At 43.3% G+C, this 24,170-nt stretch overlaps 1 protein-coding gene across 2 annotated transcripts in view; it reads right to left on the bottom strand.

Annotated features, from left to right (window-relative positions):
- MAPKAPK3 (MAPK activated protein kinase 3) overlaps positions 1-24,170 on the bottom strand; it is a 47,877-nt gene that overhangs the window by 5,164 nt on the left and 18,543 nt on the right. For both annotated transcript variants that reach the window (XM_033071439.2, XM_033071438.2), the window contains exons 3-9: positions 8,948-9,087; positions 8,051-8,115; positions 5,901-5,980; positions 4,504-4,627; positions 3,001-3,076; positions 2,699-2,823; positions 829-914 (exon numbers count right to left, since the gene is read on the bottom strand). In XM_033071439.2, coding sequence (XP_032927330.1) covers positions 829-914; positions 2,699-2,823; positions 3,001-3,076; positions 4,504-4,627; positions 5,901-5,980; positions 8,051-8,115; positions 8,948-9,087 — 696 coding nt within the window. The remainder of the gene's footprint in view (positions 1-828; positions 915-2,698; positions 2,824-3,000; positions 3,077-4,503; positions 4,628-5,900; positions 5,981-8,050; positions 8,116-8,947; positions 9,088-24,170) is intronic.

Below are 24,170 nucleotides of genomic sequence, written 5' to 3'. Positions count from 1 at the left end.
ATAGACACACCAGCACTATGGGAACAAGGGGAATTCTACAGCAGAAGTGAATCTGTTTCTGGCTGATGACTTTTTGGGCAGCAAGAACAAGACTGGTATTTTTTTAGACACAAATGTGAGAAGCATAACCTACTATTTTGAGGGACATCTACAGAGCATAGATGGTATCATGAAACTCAAGCCTTGTAACTTCTGAGATTTGTATCTCATATTTGAAATAGTCCATATTGTATTTATAAGGAATTTTTTCTTTTTTCCCCCCAAAATTTAAGGAGAAGTAAATTCAAGCAAGTCACAGAATGAAACCTGAATTGGGACCATTAATAGCTCTGTGTACCACCTTACCTGGCAATCTCATAAGGGAATAAGAGACCTTTGCTCCTCCCCCATGCATTTCCAAACTCTGTCAAGGATGAGAATTCCCCCTGAGCACAGGAGCATGTTCACCCTAACACAGCTATGCACAATGGTGCCTGAGACCACTAATAATAGCTCTTTAAATCCTGCACTGATGAAGTAAGCACATAGAGTTTATTTTTATATTTTTAAAGAGAGTAACACATGCATATGCTGCAGAGTCAACAGAGACTGCCTGCTCACAGAATATAGAGATATCTTTGGCTGTTGCTTCCAAGGACACGACTGTGAGTGTCTTCCCTTGTGTGTCCTCTGCTAACACCAAGAATTGTGGTTTTATGGGCAGGTGAGCCCCTGTGGAGGGCACAGGAGGTTAATTAAGGGATCAACAGTAATAAGAGCCCTTCTCTTGCTGTGCTGGGTGGAGCTACACCTAAGTTCTGCATGGAAGAATCAATGCATAAGACTCACATTAATCCAAGGGTGATTCATAAACTGAGAGATTGTCATCCTCTCTGTTGGGTCAGTCTTCAGTAAATGGCGAATGAGCTGCTTGGCTGAAAAACAGAACCAAGAGGGCATGGTGTAGTCTGGGACTGCATCCCCAAATAGCCTTGGGAACACAATTTTGCAGAATTGAAAACACCTCCCAATTGCTGTGATTATGTTAAGAAGCCATGTGCAGTGGAGCAGTTTACTGTGTTTAAAGGGGCAAAACAGGAAAACATCCAAAACAAGAGGCAAGAAGGAAATAAAAGGACTGGGGATTCCAGCTATGCTCTCTACATCACCAAACCATCTGCTTTGAGAGCAACAACTGGAGGTAAAAAGTAGCACAGGAACTGCTGCTAAGCTGCCTGTCTGAAAGGCAACAAGCTGGGCATTATGGGCTGAAAGAACACATAAGCTGATGTTTTGAGAAATGATGGAAAACAACAACTAGCACAGGCTGTGGAAAAAAGGGACAAGACAACAAACTCTGACAACTGAGATGCCACTAAAAAGATAAAGAAGTCAAAGAAATGGATTGCTTTCTGTGAACATGGGTTCTGCCAAAGCAAGAGCAGTAATAACTGAGATATGATGAGAGTCTAGACAAGTTTCATTAATGTGGGTGGACAGTGTGTGCAGGGCTGGAAATCCTGCATCCAAAGGAAGTTATTTAGAAGGATTTACACAAAACTTCCTTCCTTAGGGAATCTATAAAAACTTCTAAATAAGAGGTGTCTTTTAGGAACATCACATGCAAGATGACCTCATGCTTGTAAGAAGTTGCCAAAGGTACAAGTTTAGTTTGTTGAGAGAGGCAGAAAAGGACAAGGACAGGACAAAACAGGGAAAAAAGCAGCAACCTGCTAAAGGTGCCTTATCAGCCTAAAGAACACCCACAGATGAGATGATCCTAGTAGGATCAAAGGCAGAGGGCCCCATTTCCCTCCACACAAGCAGACAAAACCCTACACACAGTCCAAGTGCATGTTCTCTCGCTGAGCTCCTCCAGCCTGTTTTTAACTGCTGGGATATGAACAAGACCCAAAGCAGAGAAAATATTTAACCAGAAACCCATGGCTAAAACATCTCCCTCAATGTTCAGCAGGCTGTGCTGCACACACAATCACAAGATCCAGCGAAGGGTGAAGATGCCACAGAGCACAGCAGGGTCCAAGGATCATTTGTTACTGCTAAACAGCAGACAAAACCAGGATCACAGCAATATAAAGAGCTTGTAAGAAAAACAGGTAAGCCCAGACATTGCTGACTCTTGTCTTTAATATGACAGGCAGGTGAGACTTCTAGCTCATGAGACTGTCAGGATAAGAGGGAATCAGAAATACCCACTTTCAGGAAACTGATTTGAATCCAGCAGATTTTGATCATTGACATACAAAATAAATTGTTGACCTTGATTTAAGTGGTGGCTGGCAAATTCCCACTTCCCAAAAACCTAGCAGGAAAACTTGCCATCCCTGCTGGCTGGATCACAAGGAGGGCAAAGACTGAATAAGTTCTTAAGACAGTTTGCCTTTCTTCCAGCTCAGCTTGCATTGGAGCTCTCCTGGCTGTCTCCTTTCTCAGGATTAGAGACTTCTGTTTCCAGAGGGTTTAATATCAGCATTCACTAGCACTAGCTGGATTTTGAAAGAAGGTTTTCAGTAGTCATTTACTTTTTGTAGCACTGAGGCTGCTGGCTGGTATCTGAGTTCCCAGTCGTTCTCTGCAGCACCTTACAAAAAATTGATTTAAATTGTAGAAGAAAGGGAAACAAAGGCTCAGACAGATTTTTAGAAAGTCTCTTTGTAAGCACTGCACACCACTCCTCGGCACCAGGGAGGATTTTTACCTTCCTCTGATACTTCAGCCCACTCTGGATTGGGAAATCCATACTGCCCCATCCGAATTCTTCTCTTCATCCCTGGAGAAATGGCTTGACCGGTGTTTGAGTAGAATGGAGGGAACCCACACAGGCTGTAAGAGAGGACAAAAGAATTTTCATAACTAGGGAAGTCCTTTCACCTCTTAAGAAGTTTTATTCAAGCTTACATTCTACTGCAGGCTGCATGATCCCAGTGAACAATTACTTGTGAGTGCAGATTTAACAAGCTGTGTTCTCTTTCTGTGCACCAAGTTCTTCCACATACTTACAGAATATATGTGATGACACCCAATGACCACATGTCACATGATTTGTCATACTTCTCAGGACCAAGGACTTCTGGGGCTGGGGAAGATGAAAACCACAAGTAAATAGAGTACCAGGTATTTCTCTTTATCTCCACCACCTTCAACACTTCAACACACACACACTTCGACAACAGGTATCAGAGGCATTAAAAAAATGCAACTCACTGCAGGAACTGGGTAGCACTTTGGATTGACAAGTTCCTAAAGGCATCTAAAGTAGCTTTAAAAAGCAGGAACAGAGCTGGAAAAATGCCCTACTCCTCACCTTGGTGTCTCTGCTCAAGGGAGTCCTAAGATTACCAAAAAAGCAGAAGGAGCTGCAGCTAAATGTGTACAGGGAGACACTGCACTGAAAGAGGCAGGAGCATATGTTCCAGCAATCAGAATAGAAAGGCCCTACTGGAGCTGTGATAAAATTTTGAATGATACCTGGGTGGTGTGTTTAGCTCCAGCAGCTACAGAGCACTGTATTTTTCTTTGGCCTCTAGAGCATTATATTTTTTCCACTAAGTAACAAAATTAGACAGAGATACATTTAGAGGGGAATTTCTTTTGTCTCCTGGGGCAGGTAAACTGGCAGGGAGCTTGATTTTGTAAGAGAAATTATTCTTTAAACATATGAGCAATCATGCTGGTTTTTAAAAAGGTGTTGAGAAGGGAAATGTCAGCTTGTTTATACACAAATAAAGGCATAAAAACATTCGTGTGTAAACTCCTTAACATTTTATCACTAAACCCAGCTTACAAAAATACAGAAGAAGGCATCAGAAAAAGAGAGTTGCTAATGTGATTATCTGCTCCCAGGGAATAAGTCTCTTTCAATACAGAAAACTATATAAACTTTAATCAGAGAAGTAATTTTTTGAACAAATTAAGCCTTTTTCCAGCAAAGAAATTCCAAGCATGGACTGCCCCAGTCAAACCATATGATGAATGACTATTAACTCGACTAAAATGAGTGCATAAAGGACAGTTTGCTGTGGCATTCATTACACAGTGCTTCAACTTTGGACAAAATGAAGGAAAAATTCTGCTGTGATTAAGTCATGTTGGTTCTTTATTACTAATTCCTCAATTTGCCAGCTTAAAGAAGTTTTACAGCTGAGGCTCTCATTGCATTCATTTAAGCTATGGAAAGTTTTGCACAGAAACATCCAAGTATCATGAAGCTCAATTCAAATTATGGTTTTTATTGCATCATTCAGAGGAAACATCAGGATTACATCAAGTGTAATGAGAAGGAATTCCCTCTCTCTCCTTTATACCCTCACTTGTATCTCTCCTGTGAAGGCTGTTGGCTCTGCCACCAAGGCAGAAAGCAGGAGCACTGAACTGTACTGGAACCAGACTAGGTTTGGATTGGATCCCAGTTTAAATCCTGGAGGCTAACACTTCACATTACATCCACAACAGAAGATTTCCCACCCACTGTAAGGGATGACTGAAACACAGAAGAGAACTCACCCACATAATAAGGAGTGTAACAGGGGGTCTGCAGTGCATTTACAGTGGTTTCTTTGGCAAAGCCAAAGTCTGTGAGTTTGAGCACAGTATCTTTGTCTTTAGATGTGTAAAGCAGGTTCTCAGGCTGAAGGGCACCAAAAGAGGATAAACAGGACAATGAAGAGATTTCTCTAATGTCAAACTGACCATCAGCATTTAGATCTTACTTCTATCACAACCCCACCAAACACATAGAAAGTTCCCTCCCAACATGCAGTACTTTTTCTCAGACTAAGCATCAACAGCCTTCTTAGCAAGGTATTTGGGAGAGGAAATGAAAAGACCCTGTCCAATAGACACCCAGCCTGGCTTCTTGAACCTCTCCCAGTTCCCTGAACTTCCTGAGACTGATCTGTGTGATGACTGATCTGATCCCAAAAGGGCAGGACAAGGGAAATGCTCAGCCAAAGCCCCACGAGCAACTGACACAGCTCCATCAAAACTGACACAGACACAGTCCCTTTGCTGCTCCCTCCTGCTCTGTCTCCTGAAACCTGAGTTAATTCCACTCTTGCTCCACACTCTATGCAGGCAGAAGTGGCAGAGAGGGAAATACAAGCTCTTGTGCCCAAGAGCAGACAACAGGGTATTTCCATTATCTGCAATTAGTTCAACTCATTTCCCAGTTTACCCCCTGGTGACAGCACGATGTGTCAGCTCTCCCTCCAGCTAAACACACAAACATTTGTAGAAAATCCACCAGCTCAGAGCTGTGGAATTGATCTGATGCCTCAGTCTGTCATTCCATGCCCTGCTCTCCAGCACATTCCATCCCTGGCTGTGTCCCTGGCTGGAAAGGCTGGGGAGCAGCGAGCTTGGCTGTGCTTGTGCTGTGTACTTCAGAGCATGAACACAAAATACAACCCTACAAACTCTGCCAAACCCCTACAACAAATCTGGGCTTCAAACTACCTCACTAAACACTGCCAGTAACTGAGATCTGTGGGGTTTCTTTGGTTTGGGGTTTTGGTTTTTTTTTTAATGCAAGTATGATGGTGAAAGCAACTAATAACTGGCAAAGACTGTACACAGAGGCATCTATAAGTTACAGGTTCACTTGAAACAGTGCTATTTTCTTGTTAATTAATGGATTGCAAGTGGGCAGTACCTCTTTATCCAAGCATCTGACTATCATGAGATTTTTCTGCATTCTGTACACAACTGGAAGGCATTAGCACACATGAATATTCCAACCTTGGACTAGCTGCAAACTAGTGAGCAAATCCTTTCTCACACTGGCAGAGGAACAGGGACACTTTGACCATGTGACGGCACTCCCAGTTCTGGTAAAACCACTGCTGCCCAGTTTTTTCCTGCCATGGGTTCTAATCCCCAGCCCACACACCTTGGGGCCTCACCTTGACATCTCTGTGTGCGATGTTCATGGAGTGCAGATACTGGATGGCTGTCCCAATGTCTCTCATTATTTCAGAGGCCTCTATAAATACAATTTTAGAGAAAGGTCACATTAACATTCCCACTATAACTCATGGACATGCTTGGGAATGCTTACAAACAGCTTGCTGGAACACGGGGCAAGCATCAAGACTAGAGAAACCCTAAAATTAGCCCTAACAGCTGTGTTTTGGGTTTGCAAGCACCAAGCCCCCGACTGCCTGGCTGCTCAGTCTCCTCCTGAGCAGGCACTGCAGCCCAGCAGCTCAGACTCCTCAGGAGCCTGGAAATTTGTGCCTTCATCTGCTCACCAAAATAGTAGCAAGAGCAGAGCAGGTACACAAGCAGCAACTGTTAAGAAAGGAGCCCCCAACCAGAATTTATCTTTAATTGTCCAGGACATGTCCTTCGTTGTTTGAGTCAGAAATTTAACTTTCAGCTTCTAGTTCAGGGGTAGGAAGATGATCTATCAAATTTTCTGAAAATAGAGTAAAATAACAATACAGCAATTTTAGGATAGGACACACCTTAATTCCTCACTGTCTTCAGAAGTTTTTCATCAGGAGAAAAAAAATCAACAGTTCTATTCAGCAAAGCCCAAACTGCCACCTTTGAAATAGTAAGTTTCAAAAAATTAACATAGCCCCAGTGGGAAATTCCAGTGGTGGAGCTGCCTTGCAACAGCAGTGCTCTGGGAATCTGGAAGGGTTCAGTTACACACAGAGGGGTTTCAGAGCAGGGAGGAGTGACATTCCCATGTGAGCACTGTATCACATCTCCATTGACAGGGAAACAATAGAAACTTCAACCTTACCCTCTGGGTTCTGCATAGGCAGAACTTGAACTGCAACCTGAAATCCTTTTTCACATGGCTTGAGAATTGAAACTATACAGTCTCAGACAAGGATAATCAGAATGCAGAAACACTCCTGTTCTTTGGGGAAAGCCTTGCACAACCTCCTCCTTCCTGGTCCTAATGGGAAGCTGTGGCTGTATAAACAGGCAGTGAACCTGGGGAATCCAGTGGCACAGGGCTCATTTACCTCAGGAAAGAATGAAGGTGGTTCTTTTTTAACTAGGTGATTTCTGAGTAAGTATTTATAATGTATACAATGCTATATAACGTAGAAAAATAATCTTTTGCAGAGTGCAGTGGCTAATGTTCATGGAACAAATTTCCTTCCAGGAATTTGTAAATAAAGCTACTAAAAATGCTCATTTCCCCTGCACAAGTCTCCTACAGGACTAAAAAAGATTCATCCCAGGCTAGGAAACACAGGAGAAGAAAACAGATTGGCCTCTACAGCAGACCTGCAAAATAAGTCGCAGTAATTTACAAGACTGGGAGTGTATTTTTCTTCTTCTGATCATTTTTTCAGGCCAATAGCTACAAACACTATCACCTTACAAACATTAATGGTTTCACTCTGAGCAGAAACAAACTCTTGTCTGCTGTGAGGGGGCAAGGAAAACCATGGTCAAGCAGACCTGTGGTTCTCTGTCAATAATAAGCAGCAAAGACAATAAAAATGGCAAGACTAGTCTGGTACAAGCTCATCCCTGCCTATGGCAGAGCTCTACACTTGCTCATTCCCCCCTGCAGACAGGCAGGTTTGTTTGCAGTGTGCTTAATAACACTTCCTTTCAAGTAGTGCTTTGAAACCCTTGAACAGGAGATGTTTCATCAGATGTGATTTGCTCATTAGACTCATGACCCAACAGTGTGCAGTGATGCTGCTTGAGGGACAGCCAGAGAGATCACAGCAGGAGCTGCACTGATCATGGCAGAGGTGGTCTGGCACAAGACCAGGGATTAGAGGAACAGAAGCTCTCATGGTACAGAAATGAAAAAGCTGAGCAGATTTGTACAAAGATTTTTTCTCTGAACCTTCCACATTTTGCCTGAACTTGGCTAAATCTCATAATTCCTGGTTTTTGGGAACTTTTCAGAATCACTCTTAACACACAGTGGGATAAATAACAATAATAACAACAACAAACATCACCATAAATAAAATCAAAGAAAAATTCCTGAAAGGAAACAGGGCACAGAGAAATGGAGAAGAAAGAAAAATCTTTCACAAACTTTAAAATTAAGCTTGTGATGTTTTACCTCTCTCAGTGAAAGCTTGGTCTCCTCTCTCCTGGATCCTGCTAAACAGCTCTCCTCCCTCCATGCTAAAACAAAGAACACAAAACCCCCACCTTGTATTAGCAGAAAGGACAAAATTAACACCTGACTGGACATGCATATAATCTCATGGAACCACAGCAGGAACAGATAAAGATTACAGGCTGCCTCCTATGCCGGTGCTTCCTGAACATCACACTCACTCACATCAATGCAGAAAGCCATTCTGGTGTGGCATAAACAGAAAACAAAATAAGACCAGAGAGTTTTGATGCTTTCAGTTTAACATACCCTGTCACAGGGAGCACAACACACAAAGGTGGGAAGTCAGACATGCCAGCACTGAGAGGCTGACAATAATCTTGTTTCATGTAAAGGGTGGAGACAAAGAAAAAGAAAGAAGCAAAGACACCTAAAAGAATTATTAATTTGTCCTCAGTAGAAAGGACAATATTGGTCCTTGGAGACTAGGGAGGGAATAAGGAAAGTTAGAGTCAACATAGTTACAAGAAGACAGATCACACTGATCACTGGATTTACATCTGAAGTTGGAAGCTGATCACAATCAGAGCAGAACACACTGGTACAGACATCTTTCAAAGGTGTATTACTCAGCCAACGCTTTAATGAGGACAATTGCTACAGAGCACAATGGAAATGTATTTTCTGGTAAAGGTTCCTCATTCTTCCAGCACACAGGATGGCTGGAGCAGCTGCACATTTCCTTACCAGCTCCAGAAAGGGAATGAGAGATTTCCAGTGTGAACCAAAACTGTGCTGCTGAGAAATCCCCCAAGTGCCCCCTAAGCCAACACATTCTCCTACTCCCTCCATGCCTCCGAAGGCAGTGCCTGCTGAGGGGCTGCAGTTGCTCCATACCATTCCATGACAATGAGCAGGCATCTCTTTCCCTGGTGGATATTCTCATACACATCCAGGACATGGACAATGTAAGGACACCCCGAGGCTCGCCAGTGATACTCGACTTCCTGCCGGGCTTTGGGGTTGTCGTACAGGAGCTGTGGAGAAAGAGCAGAGAGCAAAGTCAGTCAGGCATGGTCCTGCTACCAGCTGGCACCAACATGCACTGGGGCTCATCTTTGAAAACCTTCTCCAGCCAAAGAATGAGAATCCATCACAACATTTTCACCTTCTCTGGGCTGTCCCGAGGAATACATAAACAACTGGTCCCTTGGAACTAGAAGGGCCCTGAATGACAGAATCTGAGATGGAGACAGGTCTGTATCACCCACTTCTGCATAGGAAACAGCAAATTTTTCTTACGTGTTTACATGCAAATTCTGTTTTCTTTATTGACTTCAGTACAGACAATTTACATCACTGGGAAAAAAGTCTTACACCTCTTTGCTGCTTCAGCATCCCCTTCAGCAGAGCAGACACAGTAAAATGGCAGGAAAGGTCTGCAGCCCTTCATACAATGTTGGGGAAGTGCTCAGGAACAACTGGCAAGAGGGCAAATGCTTCTCTTCCAGGCAGGGAACAGGAAAAGGGTGACAGCTATCTGTTGGAACCCAGGAGCCTGGGAGTTTTGAATTTTCTGTGCTTTCTGACACTGATCCCCAGGGGAACACTGCTTTTGACTTGAGGCCTTGGAGAAGGCTTCCAAATTTGAATGATGGAGTTAGAATCATGGGTGTGTAGTTTGAATAGAAGTGTGTGGAGTCACATGGTGAAGGGTTTGGGATTTGGGATCTTTTAGAATATAGTAATGGGTATGGGACAAGATGGAGGCTCCTGGGCATTTTCTCTTTCCTCCTGTTTCCTTCTTCATGATTGCAGGCAGTAGTTTTTGGTTGGATAGAAAATCCTGCAGTGTGGGTCACAGGAGTTTGGTTACTGGCTCAAAAGTATAAATAATACAGATGTTAGCTTTTAATTGGGTAATTAACCTTTAAAAGACCTTTTAACTACCTACAAGTGCTGAAGAACTCTCTGTACTTTAGGTAAGATTTAACAAACAACCAAGTCTGAATAAGAAAGATTTCTCCTTTGTGTTTTACTCCTGACTGTGAGTGAAGGCAGAAGAAACTGAAGACAAGCCACTAATTAGGTGGTGCAACAAACCCCTTATGCTACTCCTCCATTGAGTGCCCATTTCTGTTTTTCTGTGAAGGATGGGAAGGCTGCAGGTGGGGACTAGTGTGCTCAGGAGGGCAGCTCTAGCTGAATGTGTAGGAGCCCTCAGGCAAGCTCCAAAGCTCCTGCACAGCACCAGATTTTCAGCAGAGCCAGGGGCTGGAGGAGTTCATTGCCCTCACAGCCAACCTCTCTCTGCAGGGCTGCCATTGTGCACCCAGAGCACACCCTTCTGAGATCACTGTCTGCCTCTTCCTTCCTGCTCCAGCCTGGCCATGGCCTCATTTCCAACACAAATAACTTCCTAAAGAAAGAGATGCCTCCAATTTGGACAAAGAGCCCACTAGTGAGTCCAAGTGCGGTTGCTTTGCTTCTTTCAGCCATCAGCCCATTCAGCAGCCTTTCCTTCACAGCCACTGTGTTCTAGCTCAGTGGGACTGTCCATCAGGATTTTCCCCTCTGCCCTTCTGAGTTTGGGCTGTTGCCTGGAGGTCTCTTCGAAAGTTCATTAAATTACATGTGCTATAATAAAGCCCAAACACTCTCAAGACTATCCAGGCCTTACAGTGTTTATTGCTTGGGTGTCACTGGATTAATGCCACTTCTGAGCAGGACACTTCCAAAAGCTTCTCCTCTGTCCTGTGCTGCTGATCAGACATTACCTATGCTCCCATTCTCTATACTGATGTACTGCACTATCCTCTGTGTCTATTGTGCTTGCACAGTGCACAGAGATGCTGCTTTTCAGGTTTGTACTAAGTGCTTATTAAAATTGTTTCAGAGAATTGAATTCTCACTCTCTAAGAGCTTTTACAAGGCGTTTTGATACACACAAAGATGCTGCAGTTTCTTTTCTCCACCCTTCAAGTAAGTTTTGTACACTTTTTGGTGCCAAGATTGAATGTACTCGTGTCAAGATGACACCTGGAGGAGCAGAGAAAGAGAAATTCAAAAATAAAGAGCAGATACACATACCAAGTAACCAACCAACTGTTAACCTTTGGATTTCTCCTTCTGAACTTCAAAAATAAATTATATCTTCTCTTCATGTCTAAAACTGGAAGGCAGAACTGTACCTTTTAAGACATTTTAGAGACACAGACACTAGCAAAATGAAAGCCATGCAGGGTTGAAAGCACCAATTTCTGCAAAAATTAGGTGATAATTTAGAAACACAGTCTAAAATTTTAGACTTGTGATTAAATATCACAAACTTGCAAAGAACCTAAATGGATATTTTGCCATCTTCCTGAGCCCAAAGAGTGACTATGATTCTATCGCTGCAATAGCTTTGAACCAGGTTCCCTGATACTGTACAAAAGTGCAGAGGGAGTTGGGAACAAACCCAAAATTTCAGATCAGTTTTCCAGTGCTGCTGGTTTGAGGGAAGAGCAGCTTTGGGAATAGGAGCCCCCAGTCACTGCTTTAAAGGGGTTCAGCTGAGTCACAGCATGCCACAATGTGAGCAGGATGATGAACCAGCCCAGTTTGAAAAGCACACAAACCCCAAGAGAAATGCTCCATCTCCCAATTTCTCATGAGACCAGATGACACAAGCACAGCAGCCTTTGCACAGCTCCATGAGTGTGTGGTCAGACAGCACAGTTTACACCAGGAGCTGCTCAGTACAAAACTGGAGTTTTGCTGGAGCTCAGCATCACCAAACCCCTCCCTAAAAGCAGCAGATGAAACAGGGAGGTCACAAAAACAGGGGTGATGGGTGAAGGTAAGAAAGCACAGGATGTGATTCACACAACTGTCCTGAATATCTGAAAAAGCTGAGAGGGAAAAGAGCAGCACAGTGAGAGTGCTCAGCCTGTTCCTGAGGAACAACAGGGCAGATGCCAGCAGACACTCCAGGATGTGCTGCCAGTTCAGGGCCTTGGTTGTGCAGGGAGGCCTGAACTCTTATTCTGGGGTACTGGCCTCACTTGGGCTGGGAAGCACCTGCCAAACAAATTCTAAATTGCAGTTTGGAAGGCTGGGGCTCAGTGGAATTTCTTCCTGTGCAGAATTTATTGATAGAAAAGGAAAAAAAATAAAAAATAAAAGTGCCACAGTGACACAGTATCTTCTGAGAGCTTTTCCATTGATTCAGTGTGGTGTACACAAGGAAGGACTGCAGGAACCCTCATACCTTAATGGTCTGATCTATACAGGAAATAACCTCAGGGCTCCAGGGAGTGGCAACTGATCTTCTGCACTCTGAAACTCTAACAACTGAGAAGGAAGATATCCATGGGCATGGGTAGGGAACAGCCTGAGGACAGGAAACAGCCACTTTTCAGGGACTTTCTCTTTAATATGCACTGCCAGATTACACAGATTCCTGTCAGACCTGTTATCTGCTTCCTACATACAAGATTAAGACCCCCACTACGCTTTTTTATTCATTCTAAACTTCAGCAGTTTTTCCTAGTTGCAAACAGGTGCTGTGCTTGGATTAGAGGTGTTACAGGCTCAGATCTCATCTTTGTGCTACAATAAAGCAGCATCTGACACTGCAACCACATCTCTCTTACATGCACCAATTCCAGAATCTGAACTCCCCTTCACAAGACAATCAGTTTTATAATCTCTATGCTATCTGTCTCACAGGAAGGCTTCCCATTATTAAAACAGAAATGGAACCTGAAGAAATTTTCAGTCCTAAGGGTCCTCAGCATGTAATACTGACAGGCACTTGTATCTAGCTTATTTATGTTTCTAGCTGGGAAATAAAAGGTCTAAGGGGCTAAATGTAAGGGCTTTTTGCTTGCTTCCCTCTTTGTGTGTGGCTGTTACAAAAATGCTGAATCCTACAAATAAGCCTTGGGAACTGAATTCACGCTGATGCACAGAACCTGACACCATTTGCAGCAGAGCAGTTCCTCCAGTCACTCTTTATTCAAGAGGGGTAGATAGCAAAAAGAGGTTTGGATAATGTTTCTTTCATCCCCTCCCTCCCCTATGCTACTAAAAGAAAAGGGGAAAAAAAAAAAGAAAAGAGGAAAGAAAATAAGAGCTATCAGTATGGCTTTGGACATTTTGCCTTTTATTACATCCTGATTGTTTCCAATATATCTTTTAATTGAATGTTAACAATCTTTATCTTTTTCCAGGTCTCTTCAGAAGGGATAAAGCCATCCTTTGTGTCAGAACACTCAAGGAATGGAAATGATCAAGGTTTCCCCTCCTCACGCATCAGCAGTGCCTGTCAGTGGAGCTGCAGCACGAGGCACGTGTGTGCCTGCAATGGCAGCTCAGAGTGGGGATCCACTCCTGCCCATCTCCAAGAAAGCACCCATTTTCTTCTTTAAAATGGAAACAATACAACACACTTCTCCTTAAATTATTTAGTACTGAAGCATCAGTGTACAGCTAAGGGTTAAAACCAGGGCAGGCACAGGTAGAGGGTCATCTGTAAACCTTTCACTTTTCTGCTGTTATTTCAAATCCAGCTTAGGCTGTTGGAAATTAAACCTGCTTGGAGGCTTCATTGAAACTGTCATCCTGATTCCTGCAGAGCTGTCCAAGCTGCCACCAAAACTGGCATTCCCTGGCCTCTCCATGGGGGCTCAGACAGACAGCCAGTCCCAAAGGTGGGCTTCTCCAAGCTAATAATAGCACAATTTTCCATCACTCCTGCCTGTGGTATCAAATCCTTTCCCTCACCCTGCTGAGCATCAGGGTTGCTCTGCCTGCACTGAAGGACCCTTCTCTATCCACCTCTTCCCTCCACTCTTCCAGTCCCTACTCAGCTAATCCTGGAAGTGGCAAAAGCTGCAGCAGACCTTTGGGACCTTGCCAGCACAAGTGAAAATGAAAAGGGCTCAAGGGAGGATTCTCTGCACGTGGGGTCAGAGCCAGGCTGAAAGCAGCTCCCTACTGACACACGACTTCAAATTCCTTACACATGTTTTAAAGGGAAAACAGGAAAAAAAGAGTTGAATAGACAAAGATAAAAAGAAGAGGTTAATGTCACATAGGATGGATTGAACACATACAAAGGATCCCAGGCAGTTCACTGAACCCCAAGTGCAGATGTATGGTTGGCCAGGGAAATGGGTGTGGTAAGACCCCAACCACCCACATGTGTACAGTAATTTCATGATTATAAGCCACACTGAGTATAAGACGCACTTCTGGGTTTCAGCAACTATTCATTCTTTGTCCATACATAAGCCGCACCTGATTATAAGCCGCACGTTACAATACAGAGTGTGATAAAAGGTATCTGTTCTATCACCATCTGTTGAGGGTGGGGGCAGTGATCCTTATCTCAATGGCAGATATTCTGCTAATGGGCCATCCATTGAAACCAGGCAGGGCATTGTTCTTTATCTTTTCACAACCTATCCTTCCTCCAGCGAGTCATTTTCTGCTCATGGCCATTGAGTCCCACTGTGGGACTGATAAAATTACTGCATCCCATTGGAAGTTGCTCCAGCCAGGGGGAAGAGCCCAACATTTCTTACCAAGATAAAAACAGAGGTTTTGGGACACTAAGGGAGCCCCTTTCTCCACTGGACTCCAGAGGAAAACCGGATTTCTCCACATCACCACTGGAGCTCCGGAGGGAAACTGCACCTTGTACAGGAGCACTGCTCCAGCTGAGCCACATCTGTCACTGCAAGGGGACTGCAACCACCATTGAATGGGACTGCTGCCAACACCTGATGGGGTGTCAGGTTGTACTCTGACTGTGTCAGGGTTTGGAGTTTGTTTCTTTGTAGTACTGTATTTCTACTTTGATTTCCCTAGTAAAGAACTGTTATTCCTAATTCCCATATCTTTGCCTGAAAGCCCCTTGATTTCAAAATTATAATAATTTGGAGGGAGGGGGTTTACATTCTCCATTTCAAAGAGAAGCTCCTGCCTTTCTCAGCAGACACCTGTCCTCCAAACTAAAACAGCAACTTTTCATTCTTTGTCCATATATAAGCCGCACCTGATTATAAGCCGCACCTCGGGTTCGGACCAAAATTTTAGTCAAAATGGTGCGGCTTATAATCGTGAAATTACTCTATATCCAGGACATTCAAACCCTGTATATAAGAAGGGTCTGGGAACAATAAAAGAACTTTTCTCACAAGGATCTCTCAGAGTACTGTCCTCTCTGTCTTCAACCATGAACAACTAATGTAACAGGTTAACAGAGTTTGCATTTTTTTTTCCCAAGAGTTTGTGCACTAGGCATACAGCAAGTCTACTGAAGAACTTTGCTCACTCCTGCTTCTCCATCCCTAGAGAGCACACACCACATAAATATTATTTTGCTCCAAGCCCCTCTCCTGCAGTGAAGCAACCAGGCCTCTCAAAAACAACTTTGGTGTGGTTTCTGAATTTTATTTATTGTAGCAGTACTGGAATCACCACCAGGCACTCTGGATGACTCCACAACCCGAGGTAAATAAATGAGACACAGCACTATTAATGCTCTAATTACACATGCAACTAGCCATTCACTCTGCAAAGGTCAGCTGTCTTTGCTCATAAATGTTAGTGGAGATACAGGGAATGCAACTCAAATGGCAAAGCTGGGAGCCAGGATACATTTCAAAGGTATCCCCTTGCACACGTGAGATTTACATAAAAGGAAGCCATCAAATGAGCCAAAATGCCCACAAAGAAAAGTGACTTTCCTGATTCTCTGATAATCTTACATGAATGTATTTGAACTGCAGTGTCAAACATATGCAACTGTACATTCAATACCATGGGGTATACAGAGATTTAAATAAAAAGCACGCTATGTATTTTGCTAGAACCATAATATTACTTTGTATTTTAATACTGTGCTTCTTCTGTGTAGATGGAAAATTATTCCTACTGGCACTGTAAGATTTCAGCTCTTCTCAGTTGTGACAGGCTACAAACCAGCTGCATGTGGCTTCTGTTGTATTCAAAACACTGCAAGGATTTTAGAAGAAAAATAAATCACCAACAGCTACTAACATGCTGCTACCAGACAGGGACATGCTCAAACACTTGTTTATACAACAAGGCCTAGAAATCAGCTCCTCTCTCTACCTCCTGATGGCAACTTCTACCACAAGATGCTGTTTGGCCAGCACTGACAACTGCATTCAACACCTGCAGTCAATATTCAGCAGCTGGGGAGACCTGCTGTAAAGCCCTTTCCAAAACCCAGACACAATAATCTGTGATTAAAATAAAATAATCTCTAGCTCTGCCACTATTTTCACTCTTCCCAGTTTTCCAAATTTAGGAAAAGGAAGTCTAAAATCCCAGCTGAATATTAAGACATTTCTTACCTTACAATTTTACTCAAGTGTCAGATATGAGATTCGCCTATGAAAAGGGAAAGAAAAAAGAGAAAAAAAGAAAAAGAACCAAAAAAAAACCCCCTCAAAACAAACTTCACTCCTGCCAGCCATGAGTTCATAAATTCTGATAAAAAGGAGTCAGCTGACTTGGCTTCAGTAATTTATACTGGCTCCTTGGCTGAGCAAAATGAATGGGCCTTGCTTGTGAAACTTGAAACTTGAATTCCAGCAGTACAAAATACTGTGGCACTTCCTCACATCTTCAGCCAATCAAACTTTCCCTCTGCTATAACTTCAGCTATTCATAGAACACTAAAGTAAATTCAAGACTACAGTCTTGATCTTCCAGATGTCTAAGATCTTCATGCCTTGAATCAAAGCAAATAAAGGATCACTTAAAAAACTTCATGTACCCTGGAGTAAACAGGTTTAACAGCTGCCATAATGAAATCTCCCACAATGAGGAGACATCCTGCCTGTCCAGGACTCAGAGCTGTCCTGGGGCCAACCTGAGACTGACACACAGATTTCCACAAGAACTATGGCCATCACACAAAACTCTTTGTATTCTCTGAAGTTGTATTTCCTTACTCTGATGTTCCTCTGTGCAATGACTGGGATGCAGCAATACCTCCAGAATAAACTTTTCATGGCCATGGAATGGGCTGCAATGTGTCTGCCAGGATGTGACCTTCTCACATACTTCCCAGTACTGACAGTCACAGTTCCTAAGCTCCATTTTAACCATCCCCAAATACCCCTTCTCCCAATAATACATTACCCCACACCATTTCTGTTATATTTTGCCAGATTTTTGTCTTACACCTCTGTTTTTCTTTTAAAAAAACCCAAAAAACTCCTCTACAGCATAACTAGTAGTGACATTCTACACACATTTCCACAGAAAGAAGGAGAAAGAGCAAATATAGATGTTATTCCAAGTGCTCCAATTTCAGTTCTAACTGCCATGAAAATCACCTGTTCTGGCATTAGTAAACCATGGCACAGCTTTGCTGGAGCAGGATGTGGCAGAAGATACTAAGAAGATCTAAGTCTGATGTTCTCTTTCCTAGCCTTCACACTAATCAGCAGTATGAAAATTAACACAGATGTGATAATACTAAACAAGGTAGAAGCAGAAATTAGGAACATGCTTAATCTCATTAACCACAGATAACAGTAGCTCAGAAAAACCTGAGCTATCCCCCAGCCTTTCTCTGTATTTTGTGCATGTGTGACTACAGTCATGAAGATGAAATCACTCAAGAACTCCCAGGAAGCTTTGACAGAGGCTTTTTGGGTTGCCTGCTGATTGCTGCTGTGGCCATTTGCCACGTGTCTGCCTTTTCACCCCTCTCTGCACACCAGCCCCATTTTGGGACAGCTGACACCTAATGAGCTTCCCCCCATACCTGCAGCTCTGTTCTCCTCCAGGGCCCCACCATCTGGCAGAGCAATTCAGAATGAAGATGCTGTCCTGTCATACCACTGCCCACATACCTAAACTCCCTTTCAGCTGACTTCCCACCCCCTTCCACATGAATTTCAGGTTGCCATCCATGCATGCAAAGCTTGGCAATGTGCCACCCAGAGCCTCTGCTCTTTCTCAGACAGAGCTGTTCTTCCCTGACGTCTCCTTCCTCTACACCCACACTTGTGCATTCTGTCGCAGGACCAAGCAGTGCCTCTGTCCTGCTGCATCGTCTGCCTCAAGTATTCCTCAATCATCCAAAGAACCCAGAAATAAACACAAAACTTGCAAATCTTCTTTCTCCTATTCCATGGAGCTCATCTACTTTGTTTAAGCATTACCTTAAGGGGAGACTTGCTAAATTCTGCTGCCAGCTCTACCTCACATCTCTCACAGCAGATACTGAGATTTGACCCAGTTCTTGGGAATCTCACTGGAGTGACTCTGGCCAGTGCAACATCAAACACTCAATCCTAAAAGCTGTCACCTGTGGCAACTTAACTCGTCTGCAAAAATAAAACAAAGCCTAAAGCCTTCAGCAAGGACATCTATGAGACTTCTTTGGTGCTTCAAATCACTGCTATATGTTTTCATACTCGTGTCTGTGCAAGCTCTGCTGTCAGCAAAAGCAAATATCTGTTTCAAGCAAAGATCTATATCTGTTTCTAAGGCACAACTCAGTACATAGCTCTGTGGATGGAAGCTTAATGGTCCTCCAGGCATAAAGATCCCTGGAACTGCTTATTGTGTACAGCCACGTCATGACAGAGAATAGTGTGACTGTGAACAGAAACAAAACTCTGCGGCATTCAGCAGAGCTAGAAATGCAAAGGAAGCCAGTAAGAGAAAAAGCAGATTGTTCTCCAAAAACTTCTTGTGCTTATTTTGTCTGAATGTATATTCTAAAGCTAAGTAAACCAGTACACAGGAAAGGCAAGGAAAGAAAAGAAAAATGCTCCAGGGGGAGGGGGAATTCAACAGATGGAATCAACACAGCAAGTGACACTGCAGTAAAACTGTTATTTATGTTACAATTCTCATTGACGGCTTTTGCTGGGTGCTCTGGCTCAGCCACCCCTGGTTACAGCTCTGCTTTGCCACAATGGCAGCAGAATCCAGCATGACTTTCCTTTCAAGCCCCACAGCACACTCCTGGAGCAGTTAATGCCTTGCAGAACTCATTACTTGATTAAGTGCTCCATAATATCCATAATGCTGGAAAACACTTCTTAGAACACAGCTGGGATCTGCCAGCTCATACACAGCCATACACTCCTTCACACTTCAGTTCAGAAACCTTGAACACCCTGCCAGCCACCTTTAATCAAGATCCCCAAAGTAAATGCCCCATCCTCCTAAGCCACAGCCTCTTGACCACAGCTCCCCTTTTCCATCCAAACCTGGCATCTGCCCAATCCATCCAGCCCCCAAGCCCTGGAGACTCTCCTGCAACAGCTGAACTGTTCCTGGCAAATCACAGCTCCCAGCTACTCCAGGCAAGCAGAGTTTATTTCCCCAGTGATCCCAAGGGAAGGGAACATCTTTCCTTTTGCTGCCCACCTTATCTCAGTTTTTAGCCACCTTGCCTACTCTAAAGATTTTCCCTATACCAGGACATGCTGTGGAATGAGAGGTGAGAGCAGAAGGCTCCTTCCCCAAAATCCATGTTCCATTTCCTTGACAGAGGTTAGAGAGGTTCACATTCCCTGCAACCAGCTGACAGGAAGCAGTCAGACACCACAAAGGTACAACAGAGCAGCTTAAATGGAAGGGTGTTTTTCTGTCAAGATAAAGAGCATTTCCTTTACATTCCTGAATAATTTCCTCTCTCCCCTTGCCTTGTGTTGGCTGCCTCATGACTGCACATGAAAAAGGAAGAGGAGGAGGATCTCAGGAATATCTGGAAGTCTGATGTTTTGATGTCCCATTTAAAGCAGTATCATGCTGAGAGGACTGCACAGAGGTCAGAAAAAATGAGATGTAGTAAAAGCACTGATAAAAAACAAGAATCACTCCAGGAATTAGATCCTTTTCATCTTTCCAAGCTGAAGCATATCCGTTTCCATTTCTTAAGGCACTGTCCTTCCCCTCCTCTCCCTGCAGCAGTAGCTGCCTGTGGTACACTGCAATGTTGGCTCACTTCCACAAGTCAGCGTGGCTGAGAGAGCCTGGATTGAGGCAGGGGGAGGAGGGAGTGACAAAGCCGGGGCAACAGAAAAGCGACTCAGAAACCACCTGCCTGCTTCCAACTAACATCAGTACCCTGGACACAGCTGTCCCATGGAATTGTTCCTGACTCCTGAGGTGATGCTTTCACAGAAGCAGTGTGTGTTCATCCAGTGTCATTCTCCTGGATGTGTCCCACCAGGGAACAGGAAAACATCCCTGCACTAAAGCCACACTAACAGCAACACACTGAGTGTGCAGCTGCTGCTCCCTCCAGGGGAGGAGGCACTCAGCCATGATGCTCTTCCCTCTGCTTGGGAAGACAGATTCCCAGGTGGAGACTGCAAGGGTAAGTGGGATTTCCAGATTTTGAACATCATGCTACACCCCAGAAGATCTGGATGATACCTGCTTAATATGCAGGACTTTGTCCAAGACCTGTCAGGTAGTGGTGATTTCAACTTCCATGGGCTAATCCTTCTCCCATCACCAAAACCACTTTATGTTTATTTATATATGGCCATATAACACTTTCCCAAGCAGGGGCTGCTTTGAAAACCTTTAGAAACTGTCTCTTGATCCATCTTCACCATTTCGTAACCAAGGGAGGGGGTTGTTTGTAAATGCAGACACACATTTGACCCTCCTGCCCCCATTAGTCTCTAATAGAAGTTACAAGGGCTGCTCACAACCAGCAGGAGACCACCTCCAAAGAACATCCCAGTGTCCCACCACCACAGGCTTCTCTCCACTGCCAGGGCTCTGTTTTGGGTGAGGGAGAATCCCTGAAGGTCTTGGGAAAGAACATCAAGGCAGTGATACATTGTTCTCATCACACACCTGTGCAGGGAGAGCTCAACCCGGGCATAAAACGTGATCCCTTTCACACCACTTCTTAACACTGAATGATGATATCAACTATTGCAGGATCTGGAGACATTTTTCAAACCTTAATGCATTAAAACTCAAAAGTCCTGAAGTCTCAGCTTCTTCTTAGAAGTGACTATTCTAAACTAAGAGACTGTGATATTTTGAACATGGGGGGTGCTCTGCTAGAATTCATAATTATCTATCACTATCTGTACTTCCAACTAACTATTTTAGTCAAAACAAGAAGTTTCCACATGAAAATATGCAGCAGATTGGTAGAAAATCATTCATAGGTCCTGGACAGAACCACCAAGAGACTCTGGATTTCCAGATCAGGTAACACACAGTCAAATTCCTGTTGAGTCTGGCTGCAGAAACCCATTCCAGTTCCTTGCTCTGCCTGAATTAGATGAGGGTCTTCCACTTCACTACCTGAGTCCTTCCAGCCCTTACAGAGAACTCTTTGCACGCCCACAGTGTGCAGTGTCTCCCAGTTTTCACACCTGAAACACAAGCTGGCAAAATAGGGACACAGCCCTGAACTCCTCAGAGCCCAGCTGAGGGGGAGCCACTGTCTGTTTTGGGAAGGGTATGGCTATTCTCACTTCTCCTGAGGAGTTTCAGAAGTTCCTGGGTGTTCCTTAGTGTGAGGAATACAAATTGTTGTACTTGATAAAGTTTTCATGCAATCACAGTTTTAAGGGAGGTATTTCCAAAACCAGTTGTCACACAACAAAAGAACAGGTGAGCCTTAGCAAGAAAACTTCCTCAGGGATACATGGATTCATTACAGGGTGAGGGGGGCTCAGAAGAGAGCCTGAAGAAGGAACACCCCCCTAAGGCAAGTTTCATGAGTGGCAGAAGCAGAGAGCTGCACCCAGGACTCTCAGGGGATGCCAAGCCAGAGCTGCATTTACTTGCTGGATTATACACTGCCATAGCAAGAACTACTGGAAAAACACTCCTGTATTTCCCAAAGGACTGGTTCAGAAATATCCCTTTCACTCATGTATCCCAGGGAACCTTCTGTGAAAAGACCACAAGAACTTGGGACTTGGAATGTGAAAGTGAAGCCTCTTCATCACTCTGTAACATGCTTACCAGGCAATTTCTAATAAAGGGTGATTCAGCCTCTGAATCAGAAAGAAAAATTATCTTGCCTGTTGAGAAAGATGGAATAAGGTTTGGCTGCAGGACTGAAGTCTGGATGTTTAACTCAAATGACTAAGTGCCTATTTTTCACGACCTAAATTCTGGCTACCAAACCCACAAACCAAAAAAATAATGTTACAAAAAATAAAGTTTCATATTCAAATTAAGCAATTATTTACAGGAGGTAAAAATAAAACCAAAACCAGTCCAAGACTGTGAATCAAGTTAAGTGCACCACAGAGCCCGCCATCCTCCTTTAGACATGGAAGAAACTTGAAATTCTAACAAGTTCAAATTCTAGTTTCTGTGAACTTGAAATCTTGCTCTGCCCAAAAGAAGTCTGGCTGCAATTTTTAAAGCTGCACAGTGCCCCTGTCTTTAGAAGCTTGTAAATAAATTCTCCCCACCTTTGAGCTCTGTTCAAGTCTGCAGGCCTTGGCCTTGAATCCCTGGCTGTTTTGCAATGTGTGCAATAACTTTGTTCCCTGGATACAACCACACATACCTTGCAAAAGGTACAAAGCCAAACAGATATCTGGCAGAAGAAAAAGATAGAAAGATATTTAAATCTCAGTGCTCTCTGGCACTTGAAAGGTGAAATTTAAAGGTTGCATTCTGCAAAGATACCGTCAAATGTAAAGATTACAGATTTATAAATAGTCTATAGTGTTGCACATTTTTGCAATATTCCTCAGTCCAGATTTAATCTAGGCCACATATGATAACATTATCTCCTTTGACTATGCAAACCTTCCAAACACATTTGTTCTTGCTGTCCTAAAACTCAGGGCACACAGTCAATATTCACATTCCTGCTCCTATCTTTCCCATCTCCATGCTCTTTGCCTGTTAATACTGTTGCCATAGATTTTCTTATTATCAATAATCTCTTGTGTTCAGTGGGGATTTATTATTTATTGTACCTTTAGCTCAGACATCTTGTTTCCAAGTCTTTATTATTTGTGTAAAGTCAGTATAGAATTCACAGTGGTAGCTACCAATTCAACACGTGGAAGAGAGCAGGCACCACACTCACAACCCTGTGTCTTCCCTCCCTCTGTTCCAGCCCTGCAGCCTCTCACCTCTCCTACAATAACCCAAAAAGGATTCTTTTCATTGCTCACAGCACACAGGGCTGCTGGTTCCAAAACTCCAGAAATGTTTACATTTTTCAGATACATTGATATTCTATTACACAGTTGAGCTATTAATGCCAAGCCATTAAAAACTGAAAGGAAAACCCAGCCTATACAGTTTATTCTCCCACCAGGGCCATTTGCAGTGTGTCTTGTGACCACTGCACACACAGGAGCACCTGTAAAAGAAGCTTTGGCAACTCAAAACCCTGAAGTTCTGATCCAGTTTAGGTAAAACTTTTGTAAAGAAAAATGAAGAAGTGTGATAATTGATAGAAGATTTGTGTTAATCATAAAAGTATTGGAGTTTGTATAAACCAGAATACTAAGGTCTGAAGTGACACTTATAGAGGAAAAATGTGATGAAATCATTCTGTTTTAAATCCTCTGTTATGAATATCAAGTTTCTAAATAATTTGTATCTACTAAAAGTTTGTAAAATCAGATTTTCCAATAGTCTGATTGATTTTGCAAAATCAGGCCTCCTGCCTTTGTTTTATCAATGACTGCCTAGCTACAAAGACCAGAACTTTCAGATTTCTGTCAGTTTTATCTATCAAGACCAGATGTTTATCTCCTAGAGATTTTCACATGGGTGTTTATTTCGGCTACCACTGCTTGCCTGGCAAAATTATGACAGTAAGAAAACAAAAATCACTGATTACCACGAGGGACCACACTGTAAGAAGAAGCTGCAAACTGAGATTCAGTGGAGCATGGAGTAGGTAGGTGGTGCCACTCATGCCTCTCCAGAGGTGCTTTGCTCTGTCTATAGAAAAAAAGCAATCTAAATTTTGCTACAAATTGAGACTTTTGTTTCTCATTTATAACACAAGTAAAACCAGAATCATCATCTTTGCATGTTCCTGACTAAAAACCAAATCAATTAGCAGCAGAGCAGACAAGGCCCAGGTTGCAGGTTTCACTGGAAAGGTTTCAGA

The sequence above is a fragment of the Catharus ustulatus genome, chromosome 13 (genome assembly GCF_009819885.2).
Source record: "Catharus ustulatus isolate bCatUst1 chromosome 13, bCatUst1.pri.v2, whole genome shotgun sequence".
Classification (NCBI taxonomy): Eukaryota; Metazoa; Chordata; class Aves; order Passeriformes; family Turdidae; genus Catharus; species Catharus ustulatus.
This window is presented reverse-complemented; position numbering and strand designations above follow the sequence as displayed.